General features: G+C 40.1%; 2 protein-coding genes across 3 annotated transcripts; both read left to right on the top strand.

The window, feature by feature from the left end:
* Positions 1-72: 72 nt before the first annotated feature.
* On the top strand, positions 73-10856 carry LOC125879869 (amine sulfotransferase-like). Of its 2 annotated transcripts, XM_049561979.1 has the most exons (7): positions 73-215; positions 4625-4773; positions 4886-5091; positions 5378-5504; positions 9026-9120; positions 10256-10427; positions 10513-10856. In XM_049561979.1, exons 2-7 carry the CDS (start codon positions 4632-4634, stop codon positions 10620-10622), a joined length of 852 nt encoding a protein of 283 aa, XP_049417936.1. In that variant the 5' UTR covers positions 73-215; positions 4625-4631; the 3' UTR covers positions 10623-10856. The 2 variants fall into 2 exon arrangements, with proteins under 2 accessions (XP_049417936.1, XP_049417935.1); XM_049561978.1 differs by lacking the exon at positions 73-215 and having other exon boundaries at positions 4562-4773.
* A 2651-nt stretch (positions 10857-13507) lies between these two features.
* Positions 13508-17453, top strand: LOC125879870 (amine sulfotransferase-like). Its single transcript, XM_049561980.1, has 6 exons — positions 13508-13649; positions 13755-13960; positions 15633-15759; positions 16099-16193; positions 16393-16561; positions 17284-17453. Exons 1-6 carry the CDS (start codon positions 13508-13510, stop codon positions 17391-17393), a joined length of 849 nt encoding a protein of 282 aa, XP_049417937.1. The 3' UTR covers positions 17394-17453.
* Positions 17454-17490: the final 37 nt, after the last annotated feature.

Here is a 17490-nt window from a genome sequence, read left to right as displayed (position 1 = left end):
GAACTGACTTCACACTTCAATTCTCTTTGTCTAGAATGAAAACATTTTTTTTTTTTTTTTTACCAGTAAACAGAGTTATCAGATAACTGCCAAGTGACAAGTTATACTGATAATTGTGGAATACTGCCTCTTGGAACAGACCCTATATTAATACTTGAATAATATAGGGATAACATTCTTTGGGATGCAGGAGGTTTTGCTGGGTCAGAAATAAGGTAAGCACACATAAAGTTATACATTAGCAGGTGCTGCGCTAGCTACCCGTCTGTGACGTGCCACACAGCATGGAATAAACATTGATTTGTAATGTGTAACTGATTTTATCAGTGATTGTACAGGTTTTATTCAGGTTGGGGGTGTGTTTGGAGAGAATAAGACCTCAGTGGATAACTCCACTGCTGGTATAAAACCTACTGAACAGTGAAGACTGAAGAAAATTTAACCAAGGAGAAGTAACCTGGTTTAATTCAGAAGTAATTGTATTTTACTCGAGTTTTTTCCATATTATGCAACTTTATACTGCTACTCCACTACATCTCAGAGAGAAATATTGTACTTTCTCCACTACATTTGTCTGACAGCTTTAGTTACTTATCAAATGGCAGTTTTTCATGCTCTTCTTGTACAGTGGAAAACATGTAGGTCTATCTCCAGATGTGCTGATTTTGAATGTTTGTGTTAAAATGAAGGACGAAGTTCCTTCATGTGTTGATAAAATCCTCCTACTTCTGAAGCTAGTAAGTATTTATAGGATTTGCTATCAGACTCAGTTAAATTTGAATGAATTGAATTGAATTTAAAAGTGAATCCTACAGCCATTATTTTGGTGTCTATTAGAAATATATATATGTTTATTTAATGGCTGTCTAACTGATGTCTAGACTGTTTGGCTGTTGGTTTGATGTCTACTTAATTTTCACTGACGGCCCAAATTTAGCCCACACATCAGGACGATGTATAGACAGCTATTGGACATCTTTTTTTTTTTTTTAAAGATATTTTTTAGGGCATTTTTGCCTTTATTGACAGGAGTCAAACCCGGGCTGCTGCGGCAACGGCCTTGTACACGGGGCGCCTGCTCCACCACTAAGCCACCAACGCCCCGGACATCTTTTTTAAATGCAAAATTAAATTAAATTAAATGCAAATTAAATGCTGGGACTCTCATTTTGCCATTTCATAGCAGCTTACCATTTGTATGAGACATAAAAGATTCAAATTTCAGGAGTGGGATATTTACTTGTGTATTTTATGAAGTAGAACAAAACCTGAAAATCTCTACACCACAGGCCTTGTTTCAGGCATCAAACCAAAGACATATTGAAAAACAGCCTTGTGAGGCGTGAAACAGGTGTGTTGAGTGCTGACTCATTTCTGGGTTTCAGGACTCATTTCTGCACTCAATGGTGTGTCACTTTAAATATTGCTGCCACAATGAATTGTGGGACAGCATTATGTCCTTTTCTTTTGTAAAGGATGTTCCAGTGAATCCTACGAAGATAATAAAGGAAGCACCGTGGCTCCTTTCCTTTGTATATGGAGAGTTCAAACAGCTCTGATTATGGCTGAAGCTAAAATACTTCTGGGTCATTTCAATCAGTTGGGAATGTCCCTCAGCAAAAAGGACTATTTGACCACAGCCTGTGGCTCCAAAAGTGCAAGATGGCAACGCCCATATCCAGTATATTTTGGCTTCATTTTTGCAGAGTGGGAGCAAATGGAGACACGTCATCCATCTGTATATATACAGTTTATGACCCTTGCTCACAGTCAACTTCCCAGAGTGTGGAAAAACATCAACGTGCATCCCTAAAACCGTTGGCCCGACGCAATGTGATTGGCTGTTTGCCAAGTACTTTCGTCATCATTGTTGTTATACTTGTCAGCTGTTGGTATATCTTTTTAAAAAAAGTAAAAAAAAAAAAAAAAAAAAAAAGTATTTCCTTTAAAGAAGATATTAAGTATAGTCACCATGAACAATATAGATTATCTTATATAGCACACATTTTTAAGTCTATCTTTTGAAGAACAATTTAAAATTAAACACCTCAGGGCCGACCAGTTGCAGGAAATTGGGGTTTTCAGAACAAAATGGCTTGTCAGGGCAGATGCTTATCTTTGCTTTCAGGCTTTCAGGATCTCAGGCAACATTCTCAGAGGATAACTAAAAATGAAAGCAGAGGGATGACATGGTAAAGTTGGGCACACATGGCTACCCAAACTGACAACTTGTGCAAACAAAGAGTTGAGCAATATGACAGCACGTTGTGTAGAACAGGTATGTGCTCAGATGTACACTGCCTGGCCAAAAAAAAGTCACCACCAAAAAAAAAGGTCATACACTCTAATATTTCGTTGGACCGCCTTTAGCTTTGATTACAGCACGCATTCGCTGTGGCATTGTTTCGATAAGCTTCTGCAATGTCACAAGATTTATTGTTGCATTCATTTTTCACCAAGATCTTGCATTGATGATGGTGGAGTCTGACCGCTGCGCAAAGCCTTCTCCAGCACATCCCAAAGATTCTCAATGGGGTTAAGGTCTGGACTCTGTGGTGGCCAGTCCATGTGTGAAAATGATGTCTCATGCTCCCTGAACCAGTCTTTCACAATTTGAGCCCGATGAATCCTGGCATTGTCATCTTGGAATATGCCCGTGCCATCAGGGAAGAAAAAATCCATTGATGGAATAACCTGGTCATTCAGTATATTCAGGTAGTCAGCTGACCTCATTCTTTGAGCACATACTGTTGCTGAACCTAGACCTGACCAACTGCAGCAACCCCAGATCATAACACTGCCCCCACAGGCTTGTACAGTAGGCACTAGGCATGATGGGTGCATCACTTCATCTGCCTCTCTTCTTACCCTGATGCGCCCATCACTCTGGAACAGGGTAAATCTGGACTCATCAGACCACATGACCTTCTTCCATTGTTCCAGAGTCCAATCTTTATGCTCCCTAGCAAATTGAAGCCTTTTTTTCCAGTTAGCCTCACTGATTAGAGGTTTTCTTAAGGTTACACAGCTGTTCAGTCCCAATCCCTTGAGTTCCCTTCGCATTGTGCGTGTGGAAATGCTCTTACTTTCACTATTAAACATAGCCCTGAGTTCTACTGTTGTTTTTCTTTGATTTGATCTCACCAAATGTTTAAGTGATCGCCGATCACGATCATTGAGGATTTTTTTCCGGCCACATTTCTTCCTCGAAGACGATGGGTCCCCACTATCCTTCCAGTTTTTAATAATACGTTGGACAGTTCTTAACCCAATTTTAGTAGTTTCTGCAATCTCCTTAGATGTTTTCTCTGCTTGATGCATGCCAATGATTTGACCCTTCTCAAACAGACTAACATCTTTTCCACGACCACGGGACGTGTCTTTCAACATGGTTGTTTAGGAAATGAGAAGCAACTCATTGCACCAGTTGGGGTTAAATAACTTGTTGCCAGCTGAAAGATAATCGCCCATGCAGTAATTATCCAATAGGAGGCTCGTACCTATTTGCTTAGTTAAATCCAGGTGGCGACTTTTTTTTTGGCCAGGCAGTGTATTATCAGCTGTGTTAAACTTGTAAGGAAAATGCTCAACTTCAGCAAACACTGAAATGAAGAGACTCAGAGAACCACGGAGAAAAGTTACAGCCAACAGGGTTACTTTAATCGCAGAACTTTAGCATACAACAGTATACTAGTCTACACAGCATAACAGACGGAAACAGCCCTGAACAATCACCCTTCAAGTACTTTTATACTGGGCGTCTGCTCGTTCATATACGTGTGTGTGTGTGTGTGTGTGTGTGAACACGCTTGGGTCGTATTTTCTGGGAAGCCAAAGTTCTCCTGGTTTTCTACTTATTCCTAGAGCTGGACTTTGTGCGTCAATATTTCCTGTCTTCTTTGTCTCTGTGGCATAAACAACTGTTCCTATTGCGAAACTCGGCACATCTTTTCCAATGGTCAGGTCACCCTGACCCAGAACGTTCTCCCTCATTTAACTTCCCAAGGCCTGACTTGCACACAAATACTCAAATTATCAAAACACCTCTTATGGGTCCTTTTTACTGCCAAATCTGATATTTGACCAGCAACTTCCTAGACCTAGTGTAACTGACCTCATTTTTCACCATTATCTGCCTCTACAAACTATGTGGGAAATGTGAAAGAGTGCATGATGCCTGTTGAAAGTAGCCAGATGTTACCCCATGTTACCTCTCCAGCTCTGGGCTCTGAACCGTAGCTGGGAAACTTGTGCTTCTTTTAGACTAATTTAATTTACTTTAGCCTGGTAGCTAGCTTTTAACAGTCTGGATCAACCCTGTGTGTGGTAGGTAGCCGTAGTAGACCCTGAGCTACACACCTTATGGCTTTCCCCAGCACTGATGCAGCACTTAATAAAGTGTTGAGATAGGTCTGGCTATGCAACTCTACATTCCAGATTACTGTGGGTGGCAGTGTGTAGCCAGCTGTCAGTGTTTCAGATATTGAATTCATAAAAAAGGCTATTGCCCATAACATACCAATCACATCTAAGTCCATAGTCCAACTACTGTACCTGTGAGCTGAGAGGTTTTTCTGCTCTACTCTGCTCTCTTACATTTCTCTCTTTGTTCTGTGTGATTCAGAAGAAATATGGAACAGATTGACGACTATCTCTGCAGGTATAAAAACTACAACTTTGTTGTTGACTTCACAACTCCAGAGTACATTGACTCTCTCCAGAGCTTTGAAATTCGAGATAGTGATGTATTCCTCGTCACTTATCCGAAGTCAGGTAAGTGAGACAAACTCTTCATCACATTATTTGCTTTAACTGTTATGTTAATTGCTTGGAACAGATTTACTGATCAGGTATGATGTCTCCTGCCCCCCTCCCAACTCCACAGGTACTATATGGACTCAACAGATCATCATCTCCATCTGTGAGCTAGATGGGGGTCTGAAAAAATATCAAAACAACGCGGAGCAAATGCCGTGGCTGGAGCATAAGAAGGGTCAAAATGATTACCCTCTGCGACCTTCTCCACGGCTCTTTTCCTCTCACCTCATACCACCTCTCATGCCTCTGGGACTAAAGGACAAGAAGGCAAAGGTCAGTATTTTATGGAAGTCCAAAACAGCTAACACTGTGTTCATGTTCATATTACTCCATATATACTCTGTATATTACTCTGCACTTCACTGCTATTTGCACTTCTGGTTAGATGTTTAACTCAGTCAATCGATGCTGCACCAAACACTCTCAGTGGGCAAGGGTACAGCAGGAATGGGCTTCTATATTTAGTATATGCCTCAGCTAAAACTCAAGGTGTGGTGTGAGCGAGGAGAGAATGATTTAGTTTCAACTCTGGGATGACTGATGTTTGTTTTTATGTCAGATTATCTACGTGATGCGCAATCCAAAGGACAACATTGTCTCCTATTATCACTTCAGTTTAAACTCTTCCTTCCTGGAGACTCCCAAGAGCTTTGAGGACTTCCTTGAGAAGTATCTGGCAGGCAACGGTAAAGTACCTGGTAATCATCTGATCATCAACAGCTGACAGAAAGATCGGGAGGACTTTTAATGTTATGTTTAAAAAGTCTGTGTTGACAATACCTGCAGATACAGAGTGCTTGATTATAAACATTTTACTCAATAATTTAATATTGTCAACAGTTGAAAATCTCAGTATTTAAAGATCTCCTTTGGCCCAGGACACGTCTACAGGTCAAGTGTTGGTTTATTCAATGCTGAATGATTACACCATCATTGTAGTAGTGTAATGTACACTCAGCTCATTTCTGTTGCATTCGGGCCAGTAGATTTTGCAGTAGAAAAATTACTGTGAGCACATGTGTTTACAAGTGATGAATTACTATTTGTTAATTGTAGAAGCAAAAAAGTCAAGGTCCCGAGCTGTGCCAGAAAGCTCGCGACCTCGCTCTTCTCCTCTCAAACGGACTTTCTTTGTCTTCCATTAGATATCAAAAACTCAAATACTCAGAGGTCAAAAAATCACTGGAGACACATAGAATCAGATGCAACTGAGTTTAATGTGCTCGCAGGCAACAAACACATCACAACTCAATGAGTCAAGCTCCGGAGCAAGACTGAAATTTCTTTGTTTGCGCTCGCTCTTTTATCGTAGAATTTCTGCTGAGTCATCTCTTTTCCTTAAACTTTTCCACTGGGCACTGATCATAAAGGTGTCACATTTCTGCTGAGTTTTAGTCCTTCCCACCATATCGGTGTCACATTTCTGCTGACTCAGCACTTTTTAGTCCTTCCCCCTCTAGTGGCAGGCCTTTTTGCCTTTGTTCAGACACGTCTGGACATGTCCAGACATGCCCAGACATGTCCTAATGGTGTAATCTTTTTCTCCCGGCCTACTACTACTACTGTCTACTATTACACTTCCAGGCAATACATGGTATGGTATGTGTGTGTTTTCAATATATGAATACGCAAACTTGTGTAAAAGTGCTTTGCCATACATGGATACATAAAACATGGTTACATGAACTCCAACCTTAATCAACTTATTCAAAATGAAACATTTACCTGATTAGTGATTAAATCTTACACTACATAATGTCATGAGAAAGGGCGCCAGTGGGAGACCTGCCAATTCTGGTGTTCTCTGGCAAAAGCCAGACAAGCTGCACGGTGCTGGGCTGTGAGCACAGGTCCCACTAGAGGACGTCGGGCCCTCATGTCACCCTCATGGAGTCTGTTTTTGACAGTGTGGTCAGAAACATGCACACCAGTAGCCTGCTGGAAGTCATTTTGTAGGGCTCTGGCAGTGCTCCTCCTGTTCCTCCTGGCACAAAGGAGCAGATACTGGTCCTTCTTCTGGGTTGATGCCCTGTCCAGCTCTCCTCTTGTAACGGCCAGTCTCCTGGTATCTCTTCCATGCTCTTGGGACTGTGCTGGGAGACACAGCAAACCTTTTTGCGACCACACGTATGGATGTGCCATCCTGGAGAAACTGGACTACCTGTGCAACCTGATTGGGCTGCAGGTACAGCCTCATGCTACCAGTAGTGACAAGGACACTAGCAGAACACAAAACTAGAAAAGAATCAGTCAGGAAGGATACAGAGACTTGCTTTTGCCTCTCCATTGCACCTGTTGTCACTCTGATTTGCACCAAAGCAGGTGAAACTGATTCACAATCACTTGTGCTTCCTGAAAGGACACATTGATATCCCTTAGGTTTAACTGACTTGGTGTCCATTAAGTGACCATTAAGTGTACTTTGACTTCCTGTTTTGTGTGATATACTACGCTGTCACTTTTTAAGACAGTCCCGCCTCCCAGCAAGAAGGAGGATTTTCTACACTCTACAATGACCTTTACATATTTTTTATGACCAACTATACCAGGGGTTCCCAACCTTTTTCCTTAAGTAACCTCTCTTCTATCGTTGTATAAACTGATGACCATCGTTATGACTATAACATTATGGGGTGCCGTTTGTAAAGTGTCTCACGCTGAAAATAACATCAACATTTTGCCACATTTAGCTTCAAACAATGTTTAAAAAAGTATTGTGATTTTTTTAACGTCACCTTTTACCACATTTACAGCAATATTTGTTAACTTAGAAATATATTAAATAGTTAAATCTAAATATTAAATGTGGCACCTAAATGTTAAATGTTAAATCTAAATATTAAATCTAAATCTAAATGCTAAATCTAAATATAAATGTTAAATCTAAATATTAAATCTAAATCTAAATCTAAATGTTAAATCTAAATGTTTTGGGTGAAACTAAATATTTAGCTAATATGCAAATTCACACTGCCGGTCACCGGAAGTACCAAAATAAAAGCTCGAGATGGTCAGACTGTTTATAGAATCAAATAACGAATTAAAACCAACTTATCGGGGGAAATGGACACTTGAACATACATTAGCGTGATAATAACTACCAAAAATAACAAGAAACGTGTTTGGAGAAATTTTATTTGATGTGTACTTTGAGCTGTATAACATCTCAAGGGTTTCACCGATCACCACGCAACTTTGTAGGCATATGACCACACGTAATCTGAGGGAACCCCTCCATTATTGACCCCATCAAACAAAATGGGGGCGCTAGAGAGCTAATTTCTTATCTAGGCCTAACTGCCATATTGATTTTTACTAAACTTGGTAGATATGTAGAACAGGACGCCTCAAGGTGACTGGAGAAATTTAACTCTAATTGGCACCTGGGTGGCGCTATAACAACAGAAAAATGCTTAAAAATGGCTAAAATACGACCGATCGCTGTGGCTCCCCCTGTGGCCGAATGTTGTTGTTTTTTCTTCTAATTTTTGGTGTGACTAAGTCATGGTGTGGTATGCTGTACATAATCACGGAAACTGTCAGTGTGTCATTCTGTCAGTCAGTAAGTCATTCTACCAGTGCGCCCCACTTTTAAGTCAATACAACATATAAACACTATCTACCTTTCTACGTGCTACCCCAACTGCTAATGTACAGTTTTAGCCCACTAACTATCCCACTATTGGCAATGGTACTACTGTACTTTCAATAAAGCATCATACTATCAAATTCACAAAAACTCTGTCTGAATCCATTGCTCGTCTTAATGGGTTCAGTTGACCATTTAATCTGCAATTTCCTATGACCTGTATCCCAAACACACAACATGTGAAACTGTACGTGGGCAACTGTGCACTCAGTGGGTATGGACTAGTATATCTATCTATCTATCTATATATATATATATATATATATATATGTAGATACATATATACATATAGTGAATTTGCAGTGGACACTATAGATACTAATATTTCTCTGGGGATTGCTTCAATGTAGTGAAACTTCATTTTGATGTAGAGTGACTGGTAGATTAGCTCATTACATTTTTCAAGTAGCTTGCCCAAAACTGGTTGTTTTTTCACCATTATTTGTACTGTATGATTAGTACATGCTGCTGCTGTGATAAGAACACTTCCCCTCTGAGATAAATTATCTTTCTGTCAATCCATCCATCCATCCATCCATCCATCCATCCATCACACAGTTGGATCATCTTCCTGGTTTGACCACATCAGGGAATGGCATTCAATGAGAGACCAGTACAACATCCTCTTCCTGACCTATGAGGACATGATTTTGGTAAGACGTGGTTTCAATGTGGTTGTTCAGCATTTTCATTTAGCTTGGACTGAAAGATGGTGTGGGGAAGGGACGCATTTCAAAACCATTTAATACTATTAATTAAAAAGAGCCATGTTAATTTGAAAAAATAACCCTTTTAAAAACAGAACCGGTTCTGTTCATAACTTTTATGGACAGAATTTCTAGGCGCAGCTGAGTGGTGGAGGGTGTCAGGTTTGGTGATGGGAGGATCCCGTCCCTGCTTTTTGCGGATGACGTGGTCCTCCTAGCTCCATCGAACAGTGACCTCCAGCTCTCGCTGGGACGGTTCGCAGCCGAGTGTGAAGTGGCTGGGATGAGAATCAGCACCTCCAAGTCTGAGGCCGTGGCCCTCAGCTGGAAAAGAGTGGATTGCTCACTCCAGGTCGGGGTGGAGGTCCTTCCTCAGGTGGAGGAGTTTAAGTATCTTGGGATCTTGTTCACGAGTGAGGGTAGGATGGAACGGGAGATTGACAGGCGGATTGGGGCGGCGTCAGCAGTGATGCAGGTGCTTAACCGGTCCGTTGTGGTGAAGAGGGAGCTTAGCCAGAAAGAGAAGCTCTCGATTTACCGGTCGATCTACGTTCCAACCCTCACCTATGGTCATGAGCTCTGGGTAGTGACCGAAAGAATGAGATCGCGAGTACAAGCGGCCGAAATGAGTTTCCTCTGCAGGGTGGCTGGGCTCAGCCTTAGAGATAGGGTGAGGAGCTCAGACATCCGGGAGGGACTCAGAGTAGAGCCGCTGCTCCTCCACATCGAGAGGAGCCAGTTGAGGTGGTTCGGGCATCTGGTAAGGATGCCTTCCGGACGCCTCCCTTGGGAGGTGTTTCGGGCGTGTCCAACCGGCAGGAGACCTCGGGGCTGCCCCAGAACACGCTGGAGGGATTACATTACCCGGCTGGCCTGGGAACACCTCGGAGTTCCCTCGGAAGAGCTGACGGAAGTGAATGGGGAGAGGACTGTCTGGGCTTCTTTGCTGAGGCTGCTGCCCCCACGACCTGGACCCGGATAAGCGGAGGATGACGAGTACGAGTATGAACCCTTTTTAAAAGAATGCATTCTTTGTCAGTGTTTTAACTTGTTGTCTGTTGGGCCTCTGTTTCCCTTTTAGGACCTGAAGGCAGCAGTGACTAAGATCTGCACTTTCCTGGGGAAAAACCTGAGTGAAGCAGCCATTGAGGAAGTTGTGGAAAAAGCTACGTTTAACAACATGAAGAAAAACTCTAAAGCCAACTATGAGTTTATGCCAAAAGATAAGGTGCAGAAAGACTTCATGCGCAAAGGTAACGTAACATAAATGCAGCTCATGTGCAGAAACATGTAAACAGATATCAAGACCAGTTTGTTTTTCTTTTTCTGTCATTACAGGTAAGATCGGTGACTGGAAGAACACCTTTACTGCCGCTCAGAGTCAGAGAGTTGATCAGGTTCTTCAGGAGAGACTCGGGAATATGTCTCTGAAGTTCATCTGGGAATAAGCAGAGCAGCCACACAAACCTCAAGATGTTTACATCTGTTTAAGCCTGAGATCCCCAAAAATCATTAACACTGTGTCTGTGTTATGCTTACAATATCTGCAGGAGCTAACTATCACTGTTGATATACATCACAATAAGGCTTTATAACCCATGTTTGGAGTTCTGTACCAACAAAACATGAACACACGTGCAGAAATCACAAATAAACACAGCTGGCCAATTTATTGAAGTCAACAGGAGTTAAATTGTGTTTCTTTATGTATGGTGAAGGCTTGCTTTTGTCACTGGAACCAACGTTACACTTCAATTCTCTTTGCCTAGAATGAGAGAATGTTCGAGAATGTTTTTGGGTTTTTTTTATCAGTAAACAAAAGAGGGTTAATATGCAGTTATCAGATAACAGCTGTGTTCCAGATTGGATGGGAATCAGGGATTTATACTGATAACTGGGTAAACCTGCTTCTTGGAACAGAGCCCTGAAATTAGGAATAATAGTTTAAAAGATGCAGGACTTAAAAATACATTTAATTCTGAAGATATTAAAGGTCCAGTGTGTAGAATTTAGGGGGATATATTTAGCAGAAATGGAGTATAATCACTATGTTTTCTTCAGTGTAATCACCTCAGAATAACAATTGTGTTTTCGTTACTTTCGATTGAGCTATTTATATCTACAAGGGAGCGGGCCCTCATCTACGAAGATCGCCATGTTGCCGGTCATTTTTCTACAGTAGCCCAGAACGGACACACCACCAATTTGAAAAGCTAAAGCTAAAGCTTCAGAAAAACAGATTTTCTAATGTAAAACTGCTTTATTCAGTTGTTAGCAGTTAAATTTCAAGGGGCCAGTTTGTTAGTAGAGAAAGAGACCTCTGTAGACAATTCAACTCCCGGTGAAAAACGCCTGAACATCTGGATCTTAAGTAATCAGAGAAAAATGGCCGGCACATGTTAGCAGGTGCTAACATGTGCCGGACATGCCAACACGTGCCTGACATGCCAGAAAGTGTTGGAGAAACACTGATTTGTAACATGAAACCACATTATTCAGTGTTTTTACTGGTTTAAATCATTGCGTCAGTTTGTTTTGAGAGGAGGAGACCTCTGCAGATAATAAAAATCACACATAAGAAAAATCAAAATCCACAAGTGGGATATTTACCTGTGTGTTTTATGTCAGAGAGCAAAACATGAAAATCTGTCAAGCTTGTGGTCAGCACAGACCTTATTTCAGGCATCAAACCAAAAACATTAAAAAAAACCCCATCAACTTTGAGATGCGTGAACCAGGTGTGTTGAATGCTAACTCATTTCTGGCTTTTAGGACTCATTCCTGCACTCTATGGTGCATCACCTTAAATGTTGCTGCTGCCAGAACTTTTGGGTTGGTGTTGTCTCCTTTCCCTTCATAAAGGATGTTCAGTGTATCCTATGATAAAGGAGGAAATAAAGGAAGCATTGTAGCTTCTTTCCTTTGTATTTGGAGGATTCAAAGAGCTCTAATTATGGCTGACACTTAGATACTTTTAGGTCATTTCACTCAGTTGGGCACCTCCCTTAGCATTATTCAACCACAGCTTGTGGCTCCAAAAGCGCAAGATCGCAGCACCCATATCCAGGATATTTTGGCTTCATTTTTGTACACTGGGAGTGTGTTCAGATGGTCCTCTTTACCAATTTGACACAAAGGGGACAGTAGAGACAAGGTTTCAAAGTAATAACAATAATATTAATTAAATATATGAACTAAACTAGATGTAAAAAACAATATTTGTTGGCAACCATTAAAACTTATGTGACAGTCCTGGTTGAAGCCAAAACCTGAACATACAAAAAAATGTTTCTGTGCAAGTCAAGAACTATCAGTCAGGGGGCAGGGTTGTTGTCTACCAAGACCCACCCACCAAGTCAATGCAAAAAAGGGGAGTGAGGTTACACACACACACACACACACACACACACACACACACACACACTAAAGATAAGGTGTGAGGTGAGGAGCTAGGCCCCGGCTTGGACAGGCCTCAGCCCTCCCTTCCTCAGTCAGGGTTCAGGCTAAAAGCAAAGACAAAAAACACATTAACATGGGCAGGTGGGAGATAGCACTGTTTCCTCTACTGTTAATATAACCTTGTACAAACTAAAGGTAGATACATTTAAAAAAGAATAACCCTTGGGCAAAACAGCAGTAACACCGCAAGAAAACAAGAAAAACACAATTAACCAAAAATGTAAATTAAAGGAGAGTTTCTGGAGCATTAAAGGAGAGTGTCATGAGTTTTACTTTAATAGTCATGAAAAGGATTATATCAGCTCTCACTTAAGGCAGGAACAGGCATTCACCTCTACATTTTACAAGCCACATGCAAAACATACAGATCAAAGACACAAAGAAAACAGCTTGAATGTACATTCCAACATAACCCACCACAGGAATGAGGAGCAGTGTCTGCACCTCCTATAACAAACCCCACCAGCCAACATCACATACACATGTTACCCACAGGGCCACTTACCTTAAAAGAAAGGCTTGGTCAGTAACAACATAATTTTTTTCATCTAAAAACGCCACGGTATGAGGGTATTAAGTATATTTAGCAAACAACAACCAAATCAAACAGGCCAAAGCCCGACATTTGTCTCTGTTTCTTCCTGGTTTAAAGATACAGTTGTCATTCTGCTGGCCCTCCCGTGATCTGCATAGATATGCATATGCACAAATATGCACTCCTATGTTCAAAATTTACAAAAAAGTCTTCAATATTCAAAATTATGCAACTATATATAAAACATGCTCCGTATTTTCACAGATTAATAGTCAGATTCGAGAGGGTTTTAAAGCATTTGAACATCAACATTTCACCTCTGTGTGATTCAGAAGTAACATGGAACAGATCAACGACTATCTCTTCAGGTATAAAAACTACAACTTTGGCGCTGGTTACACAACTCCAGAGTACATCGATTCTCTCCAGAGCTTTGAAATTCGAGATAGTGATGTATTCCTCGTCACATATCCAAAGTCAGGTGAGTGAGACAAACTCTTCATCACATTATTTGCTTTAACTGGGAACAGATTTACTGATCAGGTATGATGTCTCATAACTCAACATATGCCCCCCCACCCCACAGGTACGATATGGACTCAACAGATCATCATCTCCATCTGTGAGTTAGACGGGGGTCTGAATAAATATCCAAACAACATGGAGCAAATGCCATGGCTGGAGTTTCAGGGGGGTCGAGAAGATTACGCTCTGCGACCTTCTCCACGGCTCTTTTCCTCTCACCTCACCCCATCTCTCATGCCTCCAGGACTGAAGGACAAGAAGGCAAAGGTCAGTGTTTTATGAAAGTCCAAAACAGTAAAATCTCTATGTTAACACGTTAATACTGTACATTTTTATATATATTAATATCTACTGATTACTAGTCATTTCATATATATTCTGAATATTATTTTGCACTGCATGTTTAACTCAATCAGTCATTTATTTGTCACATGAAGTCTACACAACTCCAGTGAGATGCGATCCTGTCAGCTCTCTTGATCCAACATACATTTTGTGCCTGTGGTGGTGGCATGGGTGGCGTTGATGAAACCGCTGCAGAGCCAGCTCAAAACTGCTAGATTACTGTTCAACTATCAGTCCCAAACCTAAAGATATTTAATCCATTTAGATCCCTGTTCATTACAAGGGACATAACTTTTCTAGGATGTCTAGATCTATGATTACTGTCATCTGAGTCCACCCAAATGCAAGGACTTATATTATGGGATCTCTATAAACTAGTCACAGTGTTCCACCTTATCTGAAGTGGACTGCAGTAGAGCCACGTCCCCATTTTAACAAGCGTGGCCTACAACATTTCTCCCAGCTGCAGCCTACCGTGAGGCAAGGAGGAAGTAAACATGAGATGTTATATTACTTACACATCAAAATATCATATGAAAGATTTCTTGCTCTTACTCAGGACTTTTCCAAATATATCTGTCCATGGGAATAGACAATGGACCAGAGTGTCACCAGACAATGAAAAAGGGAAATACTTTTCTGATTTGATTTGCTAATAATACAGTCAGCATCCTTTTGATTATGTCCACAGAATATTAATCTCAGGAGCTTTTCAACATGCTGTTAGTGGGAGATACTTCAGAAATTAATTATATTTTGAGTGGTAATGAGGAAAACAATGCAAAATTATATGCAATGTGTCACTTTATTCATTGACACGTTAACCATTCATGAAATGATAATAATGATAATTATTCTTTTAAGTAAAAGTAATTTCCTGACCAGTCATTACAATTTGTCCTAATAGGTGGTTTCTGCATTAAGAGTCTTTGTCCTTTGGAATGGATGAAAAAAAAAAACACAACAACACATGATTAAGTATCTTAATCAAAACAAAAACTGGCTAATTAATATTTATTCAATTATTTATTATTTTTATTTAATTAATTAAGTATCATTTAATAATTAATTATTTTGTGGATTTAAAGTAGAAAGCCACCATTACAATATTTTTCTGTTTGGAGCATAATTGGGTTTTGAACAGGTTAACAAGATGAAACAATCACCATGTTTGGCATTTCTTTCAAAAATTGCTTTACTAACACAGTTAGTTGCTGATTCATTTTCTGTCAACTGACAATGCAACTAATGAAGTTGTATTTACAGCTGTAATTATGAGATACAAAGTCAAGGTGGTGAAATATGTTAAAACTTTCCTAAACAAACGGAGAAACACAGTGAAAATCTTGGCTTACTAAAATTATAAGATTATTGGCTAAATGACAATAACTAAACATGTGATTTCCTAATAAAACATTTGTGATACACGTTCAAAGTTTGTGAATCAGTAATTGTTTTTTCCAGCAGGAATGGGCTTCTATATTTAGTATGTGCCTGAGCTAAGACTCAAGGTGTGGTGTGAGTGGAGTTCAGCATCAGTGAGAGGACATATTGGTTTCAACTCTGGGATGACTGATGTTTGTTTTTATGTCAGATTATCTATGTGATGCGGAATCCAAAGGACAACATTGTCTCCTATTATCACTTCAGTTTAAACTCTTCCTTCCTGGAGACTCCCAAGAGCTTTGAGGACTTCCTTGAGAAGTATCTGGCAGGCAACGGTAAAGTACCTGATAATCATCTGATCGTGAAGACCTGACTATTGATAGTTTTTTTTAAATACATTTGCATGACCTGCTTTACCAGTTCCCAACCTTTTTTTCTTCAGGGACCCCTTATCTATCATTGAGCAATCCAGCAGTCATCTTTATAGCATACTGTATCATAAGGTTTTATACTATAGCATCTTTATGGCACACTGTGCTGTGATTTTATTTTCACATTTTATAAAGTTGTGTTTGCACTACTCTTTGTACTGTGGGGTTCATTTGTACACTGCTGCTGTGACATGCACATTTCCCCTCTGATATAAATTATCTGTCCATCGATCCATCACACAGTTGGAGCATCTTCCTGGTTTGACCACATCAGGGAGTGGCATTCAATGAGAGACCAGTACAACATCCTCTTCCTGACCTATGAGGACATGATTTTGGTAAGATGTGGTTTCAGTGTGGTTGTTCAGCATTTCCATTTAGCTTGGACTGAAAGATGGTGTGGGGAAGGGACGCATTTCAGTTAATACTGTTAATTAAAAAGAGCCATGTTAATTTGAAAAATAACCCTTTTTAAAAGAATGTGTTCTTTGTCAGTGTTTTAACTTGTTGTCTGTTGGGCCTCTGTTTCCCTTTTAGGACCTGAAGGCAGCAGTGACTAAGATCTGCACTTTCCTGGGGAAAAACCTGAGTGAAGCAGCCATTGAGGAAGTTGTAGAAAAAGCTACGTTTAACAACATGAAGAAAAACTCTAAAGCCAACTATGAGTTTGTACAAGATAAGGTGCAGAAAGACTTCATGCGCAAAGGTAACTAAGCATAACTGCAGCTTGTGTGCAGAAACATGGAAACAGATATCAAGTCCACCACCATCCACACCTCTGTTTAAAAAATTACAAATACTAACAATCTACGATGTGAATAAGTATCAAACAGGAATCTTGATGTACAAAGTCATATGTTTTCCATTTTCTTTGCCCAAGCATTTTCATAATTATTTTGAGTTTAATTCTTATTATCATTCTTATTCCACAAGAAAGAGGAATGATTTGCATATCCCCTTCTGTAGAACCGCTGTTGCAAAATTTTCATTTATCTACCAAGGTGTTGTGCTGTGGAACAGTTTAAAACATCTAAGTGAAACATGCTCAACATTATCTGCATTTAAGAGAAGGCTGAAGCAGAGTTTAACGATTTTTTAACACATTTGTGCTTTTCATTTTATTCTTATTTCATTCAAATATATCTTTGGACTATTAAATTGTATTCTGAGGTATCATATGATTCTGAGATATCATTTATTGCATTAATTTGAGTGTGTGTGTGTGTGTATAAGCTCAGACGTAAGCCTATGTCCGAAGCTTATATAGTTTTGTAATTATTTGTTAGGAGGGGGGGCCGCTTGTAAGCCCATTCGGGTTTTTTATGACCTTATTTTCTTTCTTATCTGTGTAATGTTTCTTTTTTTATAAGTGCAAACAAACAAACAAACAAACAAAGTCCAGTTTGTTTTTCTTTTCTTTCATTACAGGTAAGATCGGTGACTGGAAGAACATCTTTACTGCCGCTCAGAGTCAAAGAGTTGATCAGGTTCTTCAGGAGCGACTCGGGGATATGTCTCTGAAGTTCATCTGGGAATAAGCAGAGCAGGAGCAATATCTGCAGGAGCTAACTGTAACTGTTGATATGCATCACAACAAGGCTTTATAACCCATGTTTGGAGAAAAAAAATGAACAC

This window comes from Epinephelus fuscoguttatus, linkage group LG19 (assembly GCF_011397635.1).
Source record: "Epinephelus fuscoguttatus linkage group LG19, E.fuscoguttatus.final_Chr_v1".
Lineage (NCBI taxonomy): Eukaryota > Metazoa > Chordata > Actinopteri > Perciformes > Serranidae > Epinephelus > Epinephelus fuscoguttatus.
The sequence above is the reverse complement of the archived record's forward strand: the minus strand, read 5'-3'. Positions and strand labels throughout refer to the sequence as shown.

What these genes read in the sequence shown, in the direction of transcription:
- LOC125879870 (XM_049561980.1), top strand. Translation starts at nt 13,508, where the DNA reads ATGGAACAGATCAACGACTATCTCTTCAGGTATAAAAACTACAACTTT. An exon ending in TGAAGGACAAGAAGGCAAAG is followed by an intron (nt 13,961 to 15,632) that starts GTCAGTGTTTTA and finishes TTTTTATGTCAG; the next exon opens with ATTATCTATGTGATGCGGAA. An exon ending in GAAAGACTTCATGCGCAAAG is followed by an intron (nt 16,562 to 17,283) that starts GTAACTAAGCAT and finishes CTTTCATTACAG; the next exon opens with GTAAGATCGGTGACTGGAAG.
- LOC125879869 (XM_049561979.1), top strand. Translation starts at nt 4,632, where the DNA reads ATGGAACAGATTGACGACTATCTCTGCAGGTATAAAAACTACAACTTT. An exon ending in TAAAGGACAAGAAGGCAAAG is followed by an intron (nt 5,092 to 5,377) that starts GTCAGTATTTTA and finishes TTTTTATGTCAG; the next exon opens with ATTATCTACGTGATGCGCAA. An exon ending in GAAAGACTTCATGCGCAAAG is followed by an intron (nt 10,428 to 10,512) that starts GTAACGTAACAT and finishes CTGTCATTACAG; the next exon opens with GTAAGATCGGTGACTGGAAG.